Source organism: Podarcis pityusensis, assembly GCF_964106645.2.
Source record: "Podarcis pityusensis genome assembly, chromosome: 17".
Lineage (NCBI taxonomy): Eukaryota > Metazoa > Chordata > Lepidosauria > Squamata > Lacertidae > Podarcis > Podarcis pityusensis.
In genome coordinates, this window is record NC_138042.1 from 38,371,589 (window position 1) to 38,393,080 (window position 21,492).

At 45.9% G+C, this 21,492-nt stretch overlaps 1 protein-coding gene and 2 long non-coding RNA genes across 5 annotated transcripts in view; 2 read left to right on the top strand and 1 right to left on the bottom strand.

Moving 5' to 3' along the window:
• The window catches only part of NCAPD2 (non-SMC condensin I complex subunit D2), a 30,981-nt gene extending 17,913 nt beyond the window's left edge, over positions 1-13,068 (top strand). For all 3 annotated transcript variants that reach the window (XM_080986669.1, XM_080986668.1, XM_080986670.1), the window contains 14 exons: positions 130-262; positions 1,315-1,399; positions 1,490-1,648; positions 1,861-2,081; positions 2,788-2,899; positions 3,044-3,167; positions 3,318-3,473; positions 3,677-3,854; positions 6,686-6,780; positions 7,596-7,676; positions 9,345-9,531; positions 9,718-9,862; positions 12,156-12,308; positions 12,598-13,068. In XM_080986669.1, the coding sequence (XP_080842795.1) occupies positions 130-262; positions 1,315-1,399; positions 1,490-1,648; positions 1,861-2,081; positions 2,788-2,899; positions 3,044-3,167; positions 3,318-3,473; positions 3,677-3,854; positions 6,686-6,780; positions 7,596-7,676; positions 9,345-9,531; positions 9,718-9,862; positions 12,156-12,308; positions 12,598-12,683 (1,915 nt within the window). In that variant the 3' untranslated portion in view covers positions 12,684-13,068. The remainder of the gene's footprint in view (positions 1-129; positions 263-1,314; positions 1,400-1,489; positions 1,649-1,860; positions 2,082-2,787; positions 2,900-3,043; positions 3,168-3,317; positions 3,474-3,676; positions 3,855-6,685; positions 6,781-7,595; positions 7,677-9,344; positions 9,532-9,717; positions 9,863-12,155; positions 12,309-12,597) is intronic.
• Positions 5,857-6,524, top strand: LOC308466376. The gene is made up of 2 exons (XR_013980812.1): positions 5,857-5,986; positions 6,452-6,524. It is a non-coding gene; the product is annotated as an uncharacterized lncRNA (long non-coding RNA).
• Positions 13,069-13,576: 508 nt separating the features above from the next.
• Positions 13,577-20,349, bottom strand: LOC308466375. Its single transcript, XR_013980811.1, has 2 exons — positions 19,594-20,349; positions 13,577-13,789 (listed from the first exon to the last, which is right to left on the bottom strand). It is a non-coding gene; the product is annotated as an uncharacterized lncRNA (long non-coding RNA).
• Positions 20,350-21,492: the final 1,143 nt, after the last annotated feature.

Below are 21,492 nucleotides of genomic sequence, written 5' to 3' on the forward strand. Positions count from 1 at the left end.
GCATAACTAAGCATGGGGAATGATCTCTTAGACTGTTTTGCTTCTGTGGTATATTTGGATTTTAGTGGCTTGAGTCCTTCAGAGTCACTCTCATGTGGTTCTAACGAAATGTGTTTTTGCCTTCACCAGAGGGAAGCCTGAGATTGTGGGGAGCAACCTGGATGTTCTGGTAACAGTGGGGCTGGATGAAAGAGTGCATGGAGATTATCGCCTTGCCCGAGAAGTGTGCAATGCCATCTCCAAAATTGCCAGTAGCCAGAAGGTCAGAATCTGCCTGTGATGGGTGTTAAGTTATTTTCTTGTATTATCTGCCACAACAAGTGGTAGGCAACTTTGATAAGTCTGGGTCTTGGAGTTTTATCGGTAATGAATATTGCATGTATTCTTTGCCCCAGACTGTAATAATATTCAGTGTAACTATACAGTATAACTATACAGCATGTATAGTTCCTTCACCTTGCATCATTACAACAGCCCTACTGTGCCTAGTGTTCTAAGTTTTAATTGGCATTTGGAAGCCACTTTCAGCTATGGGGCAATTCATGCTCTTCTAGTCACTTCACAATATTGCACTACTGGTCTGCAACTGGTGAGTTGGGGCCTTCTAGCACAGGCATCCCCAAACTCGGCCCTCCGGATGTTTTGGGACTACAGTTCCCATCATCCCTGACCACTGGTCCTGTTAGCTAGGGATGATGGGAGTTGTAGTCCCAAAACATCTGGAGGGCCGAGTTTGGGGGTGTCTGTGCTAGTGGGTTGTGGCTTGAGCCAAAATGGATTGCAACAGGATAAGTACCACTATGCAAATATATATGGTAAAAGATTAAGAAATGGGTATGTTTGGGCTAAACGTGGGCCCTGCATCTGAGAAGGTTGAATATACCTGCTCTAGATCAGGTGTGAGGAACCTTTGTCCCTCCAGATGTTGCTGAAGTACAGCTCACATTATCCCTGGTCACTGGCTATGCTTGCTGTAGCTGATGGGACTTGTAGTTCAACAGCATCTGGAGGGCGAAAGTTTCCCCATTCCAGTTCCAGATCATTGTCCACAAGCCAGGGCTCTCCCGTGCCCTTTAAGTGCCACAGCCCAATCTGACCAAGCATGTGTCATTTAACCGTTGTTGTGAATAGAGGACAGAGTTCTGATGCGAAAATCTCAAGCTGCTGTGCTTGGCCAAACTCACGGAGCAGTTGCGAGGGTAGCTTTAAATTAGAACTGTTTATTTTTGCTACATTTAATCAGTTTATTGCTGAAAGGCAAACAGGGCAAGGTTTTGATGGACAAAACCTGATGCGCTCTCTTTCTACTTACAGCCTGGCCTTGAGAAAAGGAGTCATCCCTTCCGGCTTCCTCAGTCACATCAGCTCTTTGAACGCCTGCGCGAAGTGATAACTGTGGGTGAGTTACTGAAACTGCAATACGATTAGTGAGTCTGTATGCAAGCTGGTTGCCTTACCTAATATAAGTAGTCCTTCTGTTCTTCTTTAGGCTTTGCTAGATCAAGTGCATACTGGATCCCTTTCACAGAGACAGCAGTTGCCCTCATCTATCAGTTGGCAGAAGGGCCTGAGGAAATATGTGCTCAGATCTTGCAGTGCTGTAGCCAGCAGGCCCTGGAGAAGTTGGAGTCTGAGGGGGCTGAGGCAGGTGAGTTGGAAATGGGAAATGCCCCCATTCCTTTTGGTTTACTCTTATGTGGCTGTGAGGAGAAAGGGTGAAATGGAAAAGAGATGACCAAGAACCCAATAGATGAGCAGGTTAGGTACAGGGCAACAAGGACTCTGGGTAGTAAATGTGCAGCGCTGAAAAATAAGGGCAGACTGCAAATGCGTCATGGAACAGTTTTTATTTGCTTCCAGAGCCTGGGCCACCTTCTCCCAACAAGGTTGCTGATGAGCTTAGCACTATTGACACCATGGTGTTGACACATCTGATCTCTCTGGCTGGGGACGTGGCGTTGCAGCAGCTTGTACATCTGGAGTTGTCAGTGAGCGCAGAGCTACGCAGGCGCCGAGTCCTTGGGGAAGAACGGGAAGCGAAAGAAAAGGCTGCAAGCAAAACGAAGGGGCAGAATAACAAGGTGAGGGGGCTGGATTTCTATCACTTCTGCTTCATTGGCCTCCTGGCACTTTTGACACCGTAGCAGGAACTGATCTCTGTTTCTCATCTGGCCATAAAATTCTGCAGGTCCCTCTGCTGTTCAGGAGCGCTCTCTCTCTCTCTCTCTCTATTTAAAAACAGCCAAACCTTTCTGAGCAAATCCTTCTGTGTAAGACCCTTGCTAAGTGTGCTTGCTTGTCACTACTTCATCTGGAAGAGTGAGGAGAAGCAGAGTGTTACTAGGGCCTTATATATTTATACAAGTTGATCATACCTGGTTTGACACTGTTTTTACAAAGGTAATTCTTTGTTATCTCATTAGGAGTAGTGGGATCCTTTTCCTTGACATCTCATGCTGCAAACATGCTACTTGCTAGAATTTTTTGGTATTCAAAATCTTTCAGTTTGTTTGTAAACCATTGACCTCTGCTCTGCTCCTATAAAAACAAATGAATCTGATCTGCAGAGTAGATCCCCAATACTTGAGTTAGAGACAGAGCCCCAATTTTCTGGAAGTGCTTCCTCAGTTGGAATTAGGGGTGCAGGGAATACTGCCTGACAAGAGTTATCTGTGTCCTGCCTTTCTTTGCACTTAACTCTCTCCTGCTTTTAAGCTGGGCAGTCTGTGCTGGAGGGGAAGAGTTTAGAAAGTGCTAACTTCTGGTGGCTTCTTTCTCTCTGCTCAGAGTACTGGGAATGATACCACCATGGAGGAGGACCTTGGCTTAGTTGGGGCTTCTGCTGACGACACAGAAGCAGAGCTCATCCGCACCATTACTGAAGCAGAGCTGCTGGATGGTGAGTGTTGCTGTTTGAGTAGGAATGCAGGCTGTAGGCTACTTTGCTTAGTTTGTGAGAAACCATTGCACAAATGAAGCCCAGTTGTAGGCTTCTATTTTGGACTGATCTGCTGCAACCTCTCTACCGCCTCTTTCTGTATAGGAAAACAGCTGCTTTCAACCTTTATTCCCCTGGTACTCAAGATTTGCAACAACCCAGGACTCTACAGTGATCCAGCACTCTCAGCTGCTGCCACATTGGCCCTTGGGAAATTTTGCATGGTCAGGTATTTATCTTTTTGTGTTCTTCCCCTTCCTGCTCCTCTGGAACCCCTCTTGCATGGTTCTGTATTCCATTCCAAACTGTATTCCATTCAACAACTTGGAGCCACCACTCTGACATACTTGACACTGATTCCCTTTCCGTTCGCATTCAGTTCAGAGTTTTGTGACTCTCAGTTGCGGCTCTTCTTCACCATGATGGAAAAATCCGCCCTCCCTAGCGTGCGCGCCAACCTCATGATTGCAGCCGGAGACCTGGCCATTCGCTTCCCCAACTTGGTGGAGCCTTGGACACCCCACCTCTATGCTAGGTAAATCTTTGGTAAGGAAGATTGGGAGGGGTGTAGGGCTTGAATCTGGGCGATGGAGGGCTGTAATAGCATGCAACAGTGCTTGGAGCAGGAGCAGGACTTCTCCAGACGGGGGAAGCCTGCAGGACTCCAATGGAAGCATCAGGTTATAATGGCCTGGCTGCTTACTGCTGTTGTTTGGGGGGGCGTGCTTTGCTCCTCAGACTGCGGGACCCTTGTCGGAGCGTGAGGCAGACAGCTGCTTTGGTTATGACTCACCTGATCCTCAAGGACATGGTGAAAGTGAAGGGGCAGGTGAGCGAAATGGCAGCTCTTCTCATCGACCCAGAGGAGGACATAGTGGGACTCGCTCGGAACTTCTTCACAGAACTCTCTGGCAAGGTGAGGCGAAAGGGCGTGGTGCAAAACCTCTGGAGTGCAAAGCATCAATCTTGCTCACTTTACTGTGCTTTTAACATGTTATATGAAGCAGGTCAGCAAAGAATAGTTGCCATATAAAAGCTTCGGTTCCTTTTTTAAAAAAAGCAGCACAGGACAATTCAAAACGGAAATGGGCTTAAGCACTTTGGTTTGGGACGTGCCTGTTCAGGACAGGGGACGATGCAAACTGAATTTCACCTCAAAGTTAACCTGTAAATCTGAAACTCCCCTTTATGTTGAAACCTCCTAGGGATTTGTGATGGTGACACTCTCATTCACTGTTGGCCAATGCCTATATTTCCCAAGGTTTCACTTCCTCCACTAGGACTTACATAAGCTTGAAGTTCAATTCCTATTTCATCACAGGAATGCAAAATAAGGAGGACAGCAGCACACCCGGCAGAGGCAGCAGGAAGGACAGTGCAGATCAGGGTCAAAATCAAGCTATGATGCTGTTCTATGTTGGTAGGCACTAGACAATCTGGCAGCACTGTTTTGTAACCAGTTGAAGTCTCCAAATATTTTATGTGTGCATCCTATATAGAGAGAAGTTTACAGTAGTCAAGTCTAGAGGTTCCTAGGCCTTGAATGTCCATCGCCAAGTCTGACTTCTTTGGAACAGACACAGTTGATATACTAGCCAGAGCTAGTGGAAAGCACTCGGTTCGAATCCACATGACGGAGTGAGCTCCCGTTGCTCTGTCCCAGCTCCTGCCAATCTAGCAGCTCAAAAGCACTCCAGTGCAAGTAGATAAATAGGTATTGCTGCGACAGAAAGGTAAACGGCGTTTCCGTGCGCTCTAGCTTCCGTCACGGTGTCCCGTTGTGCCAGAAGCGGTTCAGTCATGCTGGCCACATGACCCAGAAAGCTGTCTGTAGACAAACGCTCGTTCCCTTGGCCTGAAAGAAGGATGAGCGCCGCAACCCCATAGTCACCTTTGACTGGACTTAACTGTCTAGGGGTCCTTTACCTTTACTCCTAGTGATCTCTTGTGTCTGACAAAGGAGCACACCCCAATCTACACAACTAATTTTTTTCAGGGGGACTGCAACCCCAGCCAAAGCAGGGCTGTACACCTAATTATCAGTCAGGCAACACCACCCAACAATATCCCAATCTCAACTGGATTAAGTTTCAAACAGTTCTTGGATTCTACTGCCTTCCTCAGATCTGTTGAGAGTGAGAGCTGGGTGTTGCCCAAATCTCTGGACAACTGTAGCTTCATATAGATGTTGAAAAACATGAGTGATGAGATGGGACCTCATCTGGTCAGAAAGTAAAGCATTAATCCCTCTAAACCTTCTCAGACCTGGAGCACATCTTTTACCACAGTGCTTACCCAAACACTTCTGAAAGCCTACCCAGAAGGACAGCATGATTGATTACGGAGAAGCCCCAGCGAATGAAGCATAATAACATATCCCTGCCCATCTCCTGCCACAACTCATCCACTAGCAAAGGGATGCAGAACCCTTTCCGCCAGGGGGTGCATTCCCTTCTGAGGGTTATGTGTCAGTGGTAGGCAGGGCAGAGGCAAACATGGATGAACAGCAAATGCAAACATTACCTTTGTGCCAAAGACGAGTTTCTGCACACACTTACACACTCTTCTGTCCTCCATCCAGACACATGAGGCATTATCAGAGTTCAAGGACACATTCCAACCAGGCAAAGACACTCCACGAGGGTGTGAAACAGGGCCACTTAGAGCGGCATGGGGGGCTGCAAATGGCCCTTGGGCCTGAGCTTCCCGACCCCTGCATTAGGACAGCCAATGCAGTTTCAGTTGCAAAACCCAATCTAAAGGCCAGTTGGGAGGGATCCAGGCAACCAAGGTCAGCCAAACTTTGTGAGTCCCTGTTCAGTGGCCACCAGAACTAAATGTTCTTAATCGTGAACTGTTAGAACATTTTCTGGTGTGTTGCTTTGATTGTATATTTAAATGTTCCAAAACAGATCAAATTGCTACTTTCTCCACCAAGAAGCAAAAACAAAACAAAACTATTTTGCTTGATATTCTGATGTTAGACAGTATCCTCCTCCTTTTCTCACATTCTCTGAAAGTATCCTTCTGTTGTTGTTGTTTAGTCGTGTCTGACTCTTCGTGACCCCCTGGACCAGAGCACGCCAGGCACTTCTGTCTTCCACTGCCTCCCGCAGTTTGGTCAAACTCATGCTGGTAGCTTCAAGAACACTGTCCAACCATCTCGTCCTCTGTCGTCCCCTTCTCCTTGCGCCCTCCATCTTTCCCAACATCAGGGTCTTTTCCAGGGAGTCTTCTCTTCTCATGAGGTGGCCAAAGTATTGGAGCCTCAGCTTCAGGATCTGTCCTTCCAGTGAGCACTCAGGGCTGATTTCCTTAAGAATGGATAGGTTTGATCTTCTTGCAGTCCATGGGACTCTCAAGAGTCTCTTCCAGCACCATAATTCAAAAGCATCAATTCTTCGGCGATCAGCCTTCTTTATGGTCCAGCTCTCACTTCCATTCATCACTACATTCATCACTCTTCTGTACTTCATGCTAAAAGTGGCACCTGCTTATCCCAAGGAGAGAAAGAGTCCTTATGCTCTTTCTAGGCTTGTTTGCAGGTGGCTGTGCTTGCACTCGGTCAAAAATGCTTCTCTCTGTATCCCTAGCTAAAAAACAAAAAGGCAGTCTCTGGGTCAAACTCCTGTCTTGGTTTTAGTGTGTATCTTAACCAAGAATCCCCCAAAATCCAGGGGCCCATCTTCAGGGCACAAATAGTGGACTGGGGCAACGGTTCGACAGCTTCTGCTCCTTTCCATGCAGGATAACGCTGTGTACAACTTGCTCCCGGACATCATCAGTCGTCTCTCAGATCCAGACTCTGGCATAGAGGAGCAGCCTTTCCGCATCGTTATGAGGTAGCCTTGTTTTGTGTTTCCCTCCCACCCCTCCTTTGAGGCACAGAACTTCCTGTGTGCCCAGACTGACAGAAGGGTGCAGCTATGGTACCAGGCCAAATTTGCAAATGGCTGTCCTGAAACGCTTGCTAAATATAAAACGGAAAACAGAACAGTGTGTCAGGTTGGGGAGGGACTGGGTAAATTGAATCTCCTGGTTCAGAGATGCCAGTTTCTGGGAGGCAAATCGGTGAAGGCATGTTGCTTCCGTCACACCTTGCTTGTGGGTTTCCCAGAAATATTTGGCTGGTCGCTGTTTGGATCCTTGGTCTTATCCAGGTAAACTGTATTAAGGGGTCACAATGGGAGCCAAACTTTCCCTAAGCGCCTGTCCTGTTTTAAGACTCCTGCAGGATGCAGCAACGTTTTGGAATCCCAAGTCTATTCAAGTTTGCAGAAAGGGCTTGTGAGACTCTTACACCTTTGTTTAGAGGAGGTCTGAGTCTCTTCTAATCATACGGGTCCCTGTGAGGCTCAGTGATACACTTTTAATTTCAATATTATATGTTAACATTCCTGATTCCCTCCACTGCTGAAGACTGTTTTCAGAGAGGGAAGCTGCCATTCTTGGTAACAATGCTCTTGTATAGTCGAGTAGCATTGTAAATTCCGGCGTCGGATGTTTGGATAGGCTTCTCTCCTTTTGGTTCCTTCCGACTCTTTGTAGCTCCTGCTGATATAGGGAAGCTGCAATAGGAGAGTCTGTGTGAAACTATGGAACCCTGGGGACCAACAACAACTGCCTCCTTCATTCCTCTTTTTACTCTCCTCCACAGGCAGCTCTTCTCTTATATCACAAAGGAGAAGCAGACAGAGAGCTTGGTGGAAAAGCTTTGTCAGCGGTTCCGGACTTCTCGGTGAGTGAGGAATTGCTAGGGAAATGTGCTATCTGGGAACAACCTATCTCAGTATGCTAGATCCTGAAATTTGAAGCCGTAGGCTCTGGAATGAGGAACTTCGTGGGTGAGAATTGGATGGAAAGGGTGTGCTTGCTTCACTGAAGTATGGTAACAAGTCATGGAGAGCAAAAGCTCACTGTTACTACTGTCTTACGAAGTTACAAATGGATGATGAATAGCACTTGGCCTGCCTGTGAGACAGTTCAGTGGGCAAGACTGTCTGGGCTCATCCCTTGACCAGTGGACCAATAGCTATAGAAGCCTGGGTGCCCTCCTGGGTGCGGAGGGATTGATCCTGCCAGACTGTATTCTCTCCCTGGCAGGGAGAAAGTCCGTCAGAACTGCACCCTGTCTCTCTGAAGTCGCTGCAGAGTGTCCTTGCAGGAATTATTAGGGGCAGGCCAAAAAAAGAAAAAAACAGAACTAGTCGTCATTTCCTTATTTGCCATACTTGCAACGTTGCTAGGGTGGAGTATATATATATTTTGTTTTGAAGCTAGTGAAGGCACGCTTTCCTGAGTGTTTTTTCCCTGAAATTAAAAAGGGTGTTTTCCTAGTTTTAAGGGGAGAGGCAATGACTAGAGCATAGAAATCCTTTACAGTGCTATAAAAGAGGTGTGCCTAAATGGCAGTGTCTGCAGCTTTTTTTTTTTTTTCTAGGTTGTGTGCTGATTATTTAGAAAGAAGCTCTTTGTCCAGTTTGAATACTTGCCAAAAACTGAGGCGGCAGCTACAGCCAGCCAAGATTTTCTGCAATGCTTCAACAAAGCGAATTAGCAACCGAAGCATAGCATTAGTAAAATCTTGTGTTCAGTGTGCTTTGCTGCACTACTGGATAATGTTTCCTTTAGTTGTTTCTGTGTTTAAAATCTCTTATTCCGCCTTCCACGAATGGCCCCAAATCCTTGTACTACCAATTTCCAACTACTCTTGCACAGGCTGTTATGGAAAATTGTATGAAATGCTCGTGCAAGTTGGTACTTTGTCCCGTGTGTCTGATTAGCTCTCCGCTTCCTGATTTCTGCATACAACAGGCAGGCCTAGTTCTGGGTGAAGTGGTAAACCTTTGTCTGGGCTGGGCTGCAGGGGCTTACAGGATGTCAAGCACTCCTCAGGACATTCCACAGCAAAGTCGTTTTTCTGGAGCTCCTGCTTTGTTCACTGTCACTTGAAAGCTTATCTGCCAAAGCAGCCCTAGTTACAGGTAAAGAAGCAATGTCAGTGGTGATGGTGCTTGCAATCAGAAAAGGTCCAGCCCGGGCGCAAATTTCTCAGCTCTTATCAGAGTTAGGCATTAGTATCTCCTTAGTGTTGTAAACCTTGAACCAGGGTTTGATAGCCTTCCTCACCATGGCAAGGGAAAGGCAAGGCTCAGGGGAGCGAGATGAGCTTTGGCGCAACAAAGGAGAATGGATGAAACCCAACCCTCCCCAACCCTCATTTTCAGTCTGGGATCTGTTTGGGCTCTGTGCTTTGCAGGCTTCTAGCCCAGGGCAAACCAGGGCACTTCCACCTAGAGCAGAATCCCCTGGCCACTGTGGCAAAGACAAGACACCCTCCCTTGTTTCAACTGGTTTGCAATCCCTGAAGCTGAAGGCAGGTTGCTTTTTTGCCTCTCTCCTGCAGAACGGAGCGTCAGCACCATGATCTGGCGTACTGCCTCACCTTGCTTCCTCTCACAGAACGAGGTCTTCGCAAGATGCAAGACAACTTTGATTGCTTTGCTGACAAGCTTCAGGATGCAGCTGTCTACAACTGCTTCCTGACTGTCTTGGGCCGGCTTCGCAGGATGTCCACGAAGCCCGAGATGAAGGTGAGGGCCGTTGTTGTGTTTTGTGTTTTTTCCCCCCCTAGGTAGGGCTGGGAAGAGGTTGCCATTTTTCTCCTGAAACAAAGAAAAGTGAAAGCTTCTTCAACTGCTGGCATCCAGACACGCAATATTTTCCTTGCTTTGTGATATGTGTTGATTTCTGCTTTTGCATGGGGTGTCATTTATCAGGCTCTTGCTGAAGAATTTGAGCAGAAGCTCCGCACGTGCCACAACAGGGGCCTGGAGTCTCTCGCTGAAGATCCTCCTGGGGAGTCAGTAGACCCCAAAGTCAGAAATACACCTGCGCCCCGGACGACAAAGAAAGCAGCAGCAAGTATGTCCACAGTTTAAGAGTTTGCACTAACACCTTTCAGCAGCATGAACGCTCAGGGTTGCCTACTAAAGCGAAGTGCCAAATCTTCATCAGCTTGATGTTTTTTTTAAAACTCCTTGAATATTTTCTAAACTCTTGAGGGGTTAGGAAGAACTGAACTCAAGGCCGCTATGGCACAATAGGTGCAAAGAGGGTGCAGCAAGAGACACTGGGAATTATGCACAATGAATAGGAATTCCATCCGTCACCCATTGTATTATCTGTCTGCTGCTTTTCCACAGAAAAATCATGCTCAAAGCGGCTTACAAGAAAGAGAAATGCATTTCAAAATCAAATACTGCAAAACAGTTTCATAATAACGTAATAAAATAACAATAGCAAATATAGCAATATGAAACAACAATTCAAATTAACAAAATTACATTAACAGCATCCAAAATCAAAAATAGCAAGGAAGCTTGACAGTTTCACCGCAGTTGTAGACACACCTCTGCCATGATGTTGCTCACAGTCTCTCTCTTACAGCAGCAGCTTATAAGGCTTGTAAAAGCAAGTGCTGGGGTAGCTTATCACAGTTGATTAAAGAATGCCCGTCCTTATTCCCTGATTTTTGTAGACCTGCTGTAGAAAAACATCCGTGGAACGAGGAAACGAGGAAAATTTGACGTGCAGCCTTTTTTTCTTTTAACAAAAGCACAAAAAAACCTCAGGATACTGGGGGGGAAAACTGTCAGCGATTTGGCAGTATAACTTAACTTGCAGATTTCTGTTAGCTTCCAGAGCTTGTAGCTTCCATCTCAGCTGTGGGGCGGCACACTTGGAGATGGTATGTAAAGCACCTTGCCACCGGAATTGTCCCTTGTAGAAGTAGGCTTGGGAAAACTTTAGGAATCAAAATTGTAAAAATGGGAGGGGACCCTGAGGGTCATCTAGTCCAACCCCTGCAATGCAGGAATCTCAACTGAAACATCCATGACAGGCTAGGAAAAGGTATGTGAGGTTTTGGGGTTTTTTTTAAAATGCCCAAAAATAGAACCTTTAAAAAGTGTCCCACTTTTGCTTTATGAAGAATGTAGTATCTACTTAATCTTTTTAAAAAAAATAATAATTTTTATTAGCCGACCAATCAAATCAAATCACATCACATCACATAAATTCCGAATTACAAAGCCGAATTTTAAATTTTTGTTGAGGGGACCCATATTTCAAGTTCCGAAGGGGGATTCCGATCATCTTCTTGCTACTGCGTTATTATCCAAATCAGTCCAAATAATGTTCATAATTCTTTCCAGTCTTATCTTGCCGTTTCCACATCTCATCTTGTTCGTATATTTTTTTCTTTTTTTTCTTTATGATCTCTTCTGATAATCTCCTTAAGCAGATAAACACCAATTATAATCCTGTGTGAATTTTTTGTTCGTCCAATCCTCATATCAAGATGGTTTCCATATATCATCGCTTTCATAAATAACATCGCTCTTTCCATCATTAATCTCGCAGACCTGTCGCTCTTAAGTCCCCCTGAGGAGTCTCACCCACAATATAAAAACAGCTCTGTTCCTCCTCCCAGACTTAAGTCCTCCGACAGAACTTGCCAACATGGCGACGGTATTTTTAACTGCGTCATTCCAAAGCTCTTATACTTTCCACGATCTTCTTGAAACATGCTTTGGTTAGAAAATTATCCCCACACAGACATAAATCCACAGCTTAAGTCATTAAAACGGCATTTCTGACTTGGGGGGGGGGGATTCTTGGTTAATCACATAGAGGAAAGAAAGGAAAGTTTTTTTCCCACTCCCCTATCCAGTCCCTTTGCCATACCGAGCCTTGGTGATGTTCTCATGATTAATTCTTGTTCCTCCGACCCGTCTTGTTTATCAGAGATCTCTTCAGTTAGCAGTCTTTACTCCCCCTCCTTCCTTGAAATATGTGCATTCGCTTCCTCCTAATTGTTTCTTTTGAAGTTATTGCAGCTAGAGGCGCGGATCAGAGACAGCGTCTAGGAGCGCCGGAGTCCACACAAGGGCTTTCTGCCTAGTGCCCCCATCCCCACAAATTCGGGGGTGGTGTAGGGCACAGCAGGCAAGGGCAGCCCCCCCCCCACAACCTTGGGGGGGTAGGGAGGCTATTTACTCCCATCACAGCCTCCTCATTGCCTCATGTAGGTCGGAGAGATGTTATTGTCAGCCATCTTCCGATGCGCCCCTAGTGGCCCCTTAGTATCTACTTAATCATTTGCACATTCAGTCTGTGTTCTTGTAGCTTCTTCAAACTCCCCCTTCTTACGCAGGCTCCCGACGACGACCCTTGCGTGCAGCCAACAGAGAGGCAGACTCGTCCTTCACCACTCCAGAGCCCCGTGTTTCCAAACCACGCAGAAAGACTTCAAGGGTCAAAATTTCTGTTGTCTTCTCTAGCGATGAGGAGAACGCCCCAGAGGAAGGTGAGATGTTCTGTATGTGCCTGAACATTGAGATAGAGGGGTCTCATTTTGGAATGGTCTTTCTCCCCCCCCCTCCCCCCCCCATGGAGACATGAACACATAAAGCCACCTCTTGTGCGTTTCCCTCGTTTCCTATTTGATCCGTTAGCCACCCTGGAAATGTTTTTATATTGAAAAGTGGGTTAGAATTTCATTAAACGGGAGATTGTTGCTTGAAGCTTGCTGCAGCTGTCACCCAGTGCACAGGCCATTTGCCTCCAAAGCCAGCTGTTGCTTTCTTCTCTTTCAGAACTCTCTGCCGAACTGACGGATGCGGAGACACCAAGCAAAACTACTCCCATTTTACGTGCTTCATCCCGCCGCACTCGGCGATGAAGACCCTGCATAGACTCTCTCCTGGTTAATTTGGGAGTAAAGCTCTCTGGGTTTTGGAAGTATTGCTTCTCCAGGTTTTTGTATATGCTAAAGCAACGCAGAATGCAAGCTTGGACTTTGAGTTCTTGCATCACAACATGGAGATTGCACAGCCTCTCTGCCCCATGGGTTTTCAAAGGAGGTGAAGGTGCCGGTACACACAGGCAAAAAAGATATTTAAAAAGGCAGCGTAGGCCTTGACAAAATATGTGCCATTCGCTCGTAAGAACTATCCTTGCATTTTACATGGGTCCCGGATTTTCAAAATTGGTCTTTAAAAGCCACTAATGTGTATCACTTTTTAAAATGTAAAAAATGTAATCACAATAAATGCAATTAATACAAACATGCTCCTGTCCAAAGTTATGTGACCACAGTGCCTATTCCAGCATTGAATAAAGTCTGTTCACTTGTCAGCTGAACCATCCATTGCATACCCATTTGTGTGTGTGTTATATCAATCATCTCTGCCAAATTTAAACATTGAGTATCTTGGGGTCTCTACGTTGTCTAGACCAGGGTTTGTCCACCTGGTCCCTACCGCCGACTAGTGAGCGTTTCAGGATTCTAGGTGGGCGGTAGGGGGTTCTACGACACAAGCTGAATCCTCCTTCCATCCAGCACTGGTGGGAGGTAAGGAAATTTTACCATCAAGAAAGATACATTAGTGGGCGGTAGGTATAAAAAGGTTGACTACCCTTGGTCAACCATGCAATTAACAAATCTAGACCTATATGCATAACATTAAATACAGCTAACAAGGATCTAAAGCAAATATGGACCCTGTAAAAGTATTGGATGCAGATCATATGAGTTGACAGTTCCACCACATATGAAAAAAGACCTGCTTATAGTAATAATAATAATTTATTATTTATACCCCGCCCATCTGGCTGGGTTTCCCCAGCCACTCTGGGCGGCTTCCAACAGAATATTAAAATACAATAGTCTATTAAACATTAAAAGCTTCCCTAAACAAGGCTGCCTTCAGATGTCTTCTAAAAGTCTGGTAGTTGTTTTTCTCTTTGACATCTGGTATAGAGCCTTATCTCTCCAGTATTTGAAACCTGGTGACAGAAACGCTTTACTAAATCAACCTTAGTGTTAAATACCGTTACAGCATCAATTCATACTGGCTCTTGCTTACAGGCATAGAAAATTACTTAGCAGAGCAACCATGTATCTAAAGCATATAACAAAATGGCTTAGAGAGGGGGAAACGGTTGCTAATTATAGGGGAGTTACAGAAAATATGTAAGATGGGGTTGCAAGCTATTGCCAGCAGATGGCAGCACAACCCAGTATCTCAGCGACAGCATTTCTCAGGAAGCTCCAAGTTAATCTTGAGTCTCATTTTCCAAGCTGTGGTCAGAAGGCAGGGAAGGGGGTCAGAAATGTTTTTGGCCTTTGAAAAGCTCTAATGCCAAAGTGTTCCTTACAGCTACCACCGCTGCATTTAAGGATAAGGGGCCTGGTCTAGGCTGGCTGACGTGCTGCAACGATGGATATTCTCTCGCATAACCTCATGGAAAGAGAAGCTCTTTATTGCAGCTTTTGTCAGACTTGAGCAAATCTCCAAAGTCATAGTTGCATGTGTGTGTGGCTCCATCTGCAATGCACTTCTAAAGCAGTATCCTACCACTTTAAACAGCTGAGCCTTCCCACTGCCAGGATCCCACCAGATATTTTTTTTTCATTAGTCAGCACTTGAAGTTGAGGAGGTGGCATGAGCTTTTTACTGCATTTGTGCTTGTGGGGTTTTTTTATTTTTTATTTAACAATTGTTGCCAAATATAAGCAAAATATTGCAAATACATACATATATGTTTCAAATAAGCACATACATATTAAAAAAGAACAAAAGAGTAAAAAGAAGAGGAAAAAATAAAGATAAAAAAAGAACAAAAGTTGGAAGAATTTCTTCCAAGTTCATTTTACAAATATCTCAATATGAAAATAATAATAAAATTTCATTGATTGACTTCCATTGCTTACACTGCACTTCCTATATACATTTTAAGCAAGATTGTATCTGTTATTCCGTATTTTTCCCATACAATCTCACACTAATATTCTGATCAATATGTTTTCTAAATCTATTCTAAACACAACCAATACCTTACATTTAATCCTTGTCTACATAAATAATTTAAGCATTTCCATTGTTTCAGGATTATATTTTTTGGTTTTTGTCTTATCAAATCAGTCAACTTATGCTAATTCCAAGTATTTGCATAATTTATTCAACCATTCTTTGGTTGGAATGTAATTTCCTTTCCAATTATTGGCATTTGTGCATGTTGAGCTATTGCCTCTTGAATATTTTTTCATGTTAAGAGGCAGAAATTGTAAGAGCTTTTCCTAGCATGGCACATATGCTATAACATATTGCTGCAACTGACAAGGTGCTGCAAGATTGTGGGGTGCTATGAAAGAGAGAAAATGCTCAAAAAAAGTGTAGCATATTGTGCTCTTCCTATGGCAGAGACACAGCTCTCACTGCTGTGCCTTATCAATCTCGCCTTTCAACTTTATCCACTTGCTGCCGTGTTTCTTCCCCACCCACCCCGGCTTCAAGTCCTAAAATATACCACAGGGGTCAACTATGAGCCATAACTAAACGAGTGAGAGTTTAGTGGTTGGGAAACAGGCATAGCTCAATGACAGAGGACGTGTTTTGTATGCAAATGGTCCCAGGTCCAGCCCTCAGCCTCCCCAGGTGTTGCTGAGAAAGACTCTGCCTACAAGGCTGATGCCAGTCTGACTCGGTGTAAGGCAACTTCCTATGTTCCTAATAAATGGGTGTTTTCCCAGCTGGCACCTACCACCACAAAGTACTAGGGTGTTCTGGTGATAGTACAAACTTCAGGCCAACGTTAGCATTTGATGTGCCTGTGTCATTTGTCCTCTGGCCCCTGCAAGCAGAGTCCTTGCTGGCAATTGTTTGCTCATCAAACAGAACATTCGGATTGTGCAAATGCTTCGAGACTCTTTAAACCACTTTCCTTCGTAGTAGCCCAGAGCATGTTGCCATCAAAGTCTCAATGCTACAATTCTACTACAGTGGTACCTCGGGTTACATATGCTTCAGGTAACAGACTCTGCTGACCCAGAAATAGCGCCTCGGGTTAAGAACTTTGCTTCAGGATGAGAACAGAAATCGTGCATCGACAGCAGGAGGCCCCATTAGCTAAAGTGGTGCTTCAGGTTAAGAAAAGTTTCAGGTTAAGAACGGACCTCCGGAACGAATTAAGTACTTAACCCGAGTTACCACTGTATTCTAAATCCACTCTTGCAGCAATGTATTATGTGTACCCCAACCTCCCGGGTGGCAAGTGAAATAAGGGGTGCACCTGCATACCTTGGGTTTGGTATAGCTGGATATGATGGTGCATTTTTGCTGTATTTAGGATATAGGGCTTTCTTTACACACGTATTCAAGCCATAGCTCTGGATTCAATACAGAGAGAGCAAGTAGATAATGTGTCTCTTTCTAGCTCAATTTATTACATTGGCCCCAGGACTTCCTTTTCTTTTCTTTGTCACTCACAGACGGTGTCTCCTCCAGTCAGGGGAGTAGGGAGAAGGCCTCACCATCTAGCACACTTCTCAAAAGCAGCTGCAGCTAGTAGTAGTTTACGTGGCCCACCAGCTACATGTACTCTTTACTCTTGCAAAAGAGGCAAGACTTGGCAGATGGCTTCAGCCATTTTAGAAGTTTATCTGCGGAAATAAATATACAAAAATGCAGGCTTTGAGGGGACCCCAAAGATGAGACCCAGCACACCATCCCTAATCCTATGACAGTCTTGTGCCTTCTCAGAGCCTCTGTGCACCTGCTCCTTTTGCTGCCTGCCGGAGGGTTGGTGGAGATTAAAGGCCACAATCCGCACTCAGCCTGGTGCCTCACCGTTTCTGCTGGCTTGCCACATAGTAGCCCATATCCAATAGAGGGATTTATCATCCTCGGGCAGACCGTGGCAACGGGGTCTTTCCTGCCTTCCTTGGCATGCTTTTAGTATCAAGTTATAAACCATCCCCCTGGCCTTTCGTTAAAGGTCATAACCTCAGCCAGGGCTAAACTTAGTGCCTTGGTCCTCCAGTAGTATTGGGAACAGCAGCTGGGTGATGAGAATCGGGTTACCTCCTGAGCCAAATGAACTTTCTCCAGCGTCTCTTGAAGACGGCACCGCCCAACATCTCTTCAGCCTTTTTTTTTTGTCCTGTTTTGCAGAGCCACATAGGTCAAGGAACAAGTCAAGAGTTCCACTGCAAACGCTACAAAATTTCAGTGGCAGGTTTTTTTTAAAAAAGAAAAGATTGATCTTTCGATCCGTGGCTCTGCTCAGAATCCCAAGAGAGTGCAACCTTGATTTTTTAAACCAGCATTTGGAGAAATGTGTGTGTGCATGCAAGGGTTTGTGCGCAGCTGGGGGGCTAGTTAAGAACTTATGGGCACTAATCACAGAGGACCTCATCTCCCAGGTGTCTTTACATAGCTGCAGGAGCTGTGCACCAATATGTTAAATCCTGGTGGTGTTGAGTCTGTTTTGGTTCTCCTATCACTAGCTTAGGACTTTGGATTTCCTGGAATTCAGTGCTAGGGAGAACAATAATGATGATGCAATTGTTGTCAGTTGGATTCATTCATCCATTAAAAACAGAGTCTTTTTGCCCATCATAATTGCGCAGGTGGTGCAAGGGACGTGGGTGGCACTGTGGGTTAAACCACAGAGCCTAGGGCTTGCCAATCAGAAGGTCGGCGGTTCGAATCCCCGCGACAGGGTGAGCTCCCGTTGCTCGGTCCCTGCTCCTGCCCACCTAGCAGTTCGAAAGCACGTCAAAGTGCAAGTAGATAAATAGGTACCGCTCCAGCGGGAAGGTAAACGGCATTTCCGTGCGCTGCTCTGGTTCACCAGAAGTGGCTTAGTCATGCTGGCCACATGACCCGGAAGCTGTACGCTGGCTCCCACGGCCAGTAAAGCGAGATAAGCGCCGCAACCCCAGAGTCGGTCACGACTGGACCTAATGGTCAGGGGTCCCTTTACCTTTACTAATTGCAAAATCTCACTATTGCTGAGACTCCTGGTTCAGCTATCTGAGTGTTGTCTGCACTGGCTAGAAGTGTCTCTTCAGGGAGTGAGACAGAACATTCCCAACCCCACCTGGAAATCCCAGGGATTGGACCTGAGGCCTTCTGCATGCAGAAGAGATGCTCTACCACTGAATGTCTTTCCTACACAAATAGTAAGAGTGACATCTCTGCCTCTCAGAGGCCACAAGTCTGGAACACACTGTTTCAGATTCTGCCAGTGTTCCCTGGCCTCTATCAGCATCAAATGTCCTAATCTGCATTCAGTTAAGAGGCCATTGGATATTATCTGCAGACATTTTACTCTGGTGCTCATGGTGCAAGGTTGGTAAGAAGTCCCATTGGAAGATATATTTTGCCTTATTGTCTTTTAATTAATGCTTTTGAATTATGGTGCTGGAGGAGACTCTTGAGAGTCCCATGGACTGCAAGAAGATCACACCTATCCATTCTTAAGGAAATCAGCCCTGAGTGCTCATTGGAAGGACAGATCCGGAAGCTGAGACTCCAATACTTTGGCCGCCTCATGAGAAGAGAAGACTCCCTGAGAAAGACCCTGATGTTGGGAAAGATTGAGGGCACAAGGAGAAGGGGACAGTAGACGATGAGATGGTTGGATAGTGTTCTCGAAGCTACCAACATGAATTTGACCAAACTGCGGGAGGCAGTGGAAGACAGAAGTGCCTGGCGTGCTCTGGTCCATGGGGTCACAAAGAGTCGGACATGACTAAACGACTAAACAACAACAACTTGGGCAACCATTTTAAAACTACAGGTATTATCGGCCAGATCACATGTAGGCTTCTCAGGACTATGTCAAGTGACACATTTGAATTCATCATCTGAATTCATCACAGTGCCCTATGGCAAACTGCAACTCGGCTAAATGTCAACTCTCTCATGTTTTCCACACCATGTCTTTGATGCCAGATGTTTCTGCGCTCCATGCCACTTTGAAGGAGGAGGAAGTTAAATCAGCAGGTGCCAGGTGGGCCCACTGGAAATGAGGCAGTGGTCTCTCCAATAAACCATAGCCTACCTCAGCGGTGGGGAACCCTTTTCAGCCCAACGGTTGCATTCCCTTCCGAGTAACTTTGAGGGAGGGGGCACAAGCTAGTGGGAGTGGGGCCAGAGGCAAAAGTGAGAGAAGCAATAAATGTACATTTTACCTTTGTACCCTAGGCTAGTTTCTGCACACACACACACACACACACACACACACACACCCTCTGTAGCCTCCATCCAGACAAGCAAATGACAACAGAGGTCAAGGCCACATTCTAGCTGGGTAGATGCACTTGGGGTGCAAAGCAAGGGTAGCAAGCTGTGCAGTCTGGGGAAGAGTTTTGAGGGCCAGAGACAGTATGGCCTGGAAGGTCACCTTGGGCCCCTAGCCTACCTTCTGTCCAACTCTGGCCTAGATGGTGCCTTTCCCCTGCACATCCCTTTGTCACACATCCTCTTTCCTCTAGATATGGTGCACTTTGCACTTTGAAGCTCTTTTGTTGCTTGCCTTCTTGCTGCTGTACTCAGCTAGTAATTTGCTTTTTGGAGAGAGTCCGTTTACATTTTGCACATTTCACTACGGTGGTGATAGTAGTGGTGCTGCTGTGCCACCCCTGGGAAGCTGCTGCTTCGGCCTAGATCCATTGCCTAGGTTTGAGACGTTTCCTTCCCAGCACGTTGCCCAGTCTTGCAGTAAGAAGACGGGCGCTGCCCGTTCCACCGCTGCAACCTCACCCCGCTCAGCCTCCTGGCACGCTTGTGCCCAAACACTACCTGCATGCTCCCTCCCTGCTTCTCGGGCTAGCGCCTTCCGGGAGCTGCTCAGGGGAAAGTGCTTCTTCTCGGACCTTCCTTCCAAACCCGCTGCCCCTCTCGCGCCTGTTGCATCCAGCGACGACTGGCAGGGCGCCCTTGGCTCTTGTTTGCGCATGCAACCCCAAACTGCAAAGGGGAAGGCGGGATTTCCGCTGTCACGTCCCTCGGGTAGAGCCCTGGGGGAGACTTCCCCTCGCCTGGCCTTATTAGAGATGCGGGTCACGCTGCTGCCGCTGCTGCTGTTACGGGGAAGAAGCGGGTCGGCGGGGGTTGCTGGGTCAATGAGCAATCGCAGCGCGGCCGCAGCAGAGCCAACAAAGAGCCCCAATCGGGGGCGAGGGAAATGGGGAGAGCTGCCCTTGTAAGGAGAGAGAGCGTTTTGCAAAAGTTGGCCCATTGTATTTGGAACTTTCTGCCCTGTTTCACACAGGGAATGGGTAAAACGCGGATCCTCATGGATCCTCCACTTTTAAAAAAATAACTCCAACAAATCCAGTGTCATCCCCAAACCGACCCAACTATTCCCCATGATATGAGGGCTGCGTCTAAGAGTTTGCAGACTTGTTTAAATTGAATTTAAGGTCTGCAGAAATTAACGGGACTTCCTCCTCGGTAAATGCGGATAAGACTCGATTGCAACGGCTAGACGTTTCCCAGACATGCATATTTGGGAGCCCAGCTGATGCAATCCAGTCCTCTTCCTACCCCGGTTTGTTCATCGGTATGTCTCATCGACTTCAACATAATTCCAATTAACGATGCGTAACCTCTTAGATTATTTAACTGTATTATTTAAGGCTAGGGAGTCTAGCTTCGCGAGAGTTAAGAAAGGTGTGTCCTTCATCCTTTTGGCGCAGCCTAATTTGTTCTAACTTTCAGGGTTTTTACCATGTTCTGCGTTACTCAGTATAGCTACGGCGTTACGGTTTGCTGCATTTTGTAAAGGTTTGTGTTAAAACTTCCATTAAATCTTCAGTTACAAAAAGGACACACACTTTTTTCCTGACCGCCAAGAAATCACAGTGCTGGCCTTCCTCGTATGCATCTGGGGCGTTGAATCCAAAGCAGGAAAACTCAGTCCCTAGGCAGGATGGAACACCATGTTATAAGAGAATATAACACTTTTCACACAAAAAACGGAGCGCGGGGGGGAGCGGGCGTTGGCCCTCTTGTAAAATGAAATCAGGAAAGCAATGTTCGTTGGTTTTAGCCCAGGATAGAAGCGACCCCGCTGCCGCCGGAGTTTGGCGTGCCGGATACAAATGTAGCGCAAACGGCAAGCGATACATTGCATCGCAATGTCTTCCTCTTTTCTGCAATAATGTTTATTAAGTTTCTTATAAATATAAGACATACTGTAAAAACAAATGAAACAGAGAATGAAAAGAAAAAGGAAAAAGAAAAACAACATAAAACAAGTACAGCAAATAACAACAAATAAAAAAAATATATAACAACTAACACATAAACAATAGAAATTGATTGAATAGTTAAACTTCCAACGTCATAAACATGTTGCTTGACTTCCTCCGGTCCCTTCCATCTGAATTTCCCTTGTAACTAAATGTAGCAGTTTTCCAATATCATTATTTCTTCCTCTTTTTACGCAGTTACGCGCGGCTTGGTCCCTCCGAACTTAGCGGGACACAGATGAGCTTTAAGAGTTCTGAAAGATCCATGCTAACCCTATTCCAAGCACATTTCCCCTGAACTGGTGTCTGCACGTTGCTCTCTCTTATTGATTTTATTTCCCATCCTGGAAGGTGGGGTGAGATATAAAATCAATAAAAGGTTACAATATGTGCAAGACTGGGAAATAACAAATCTAAGGGAAACATTTCCAAAAAAAACCCCGGG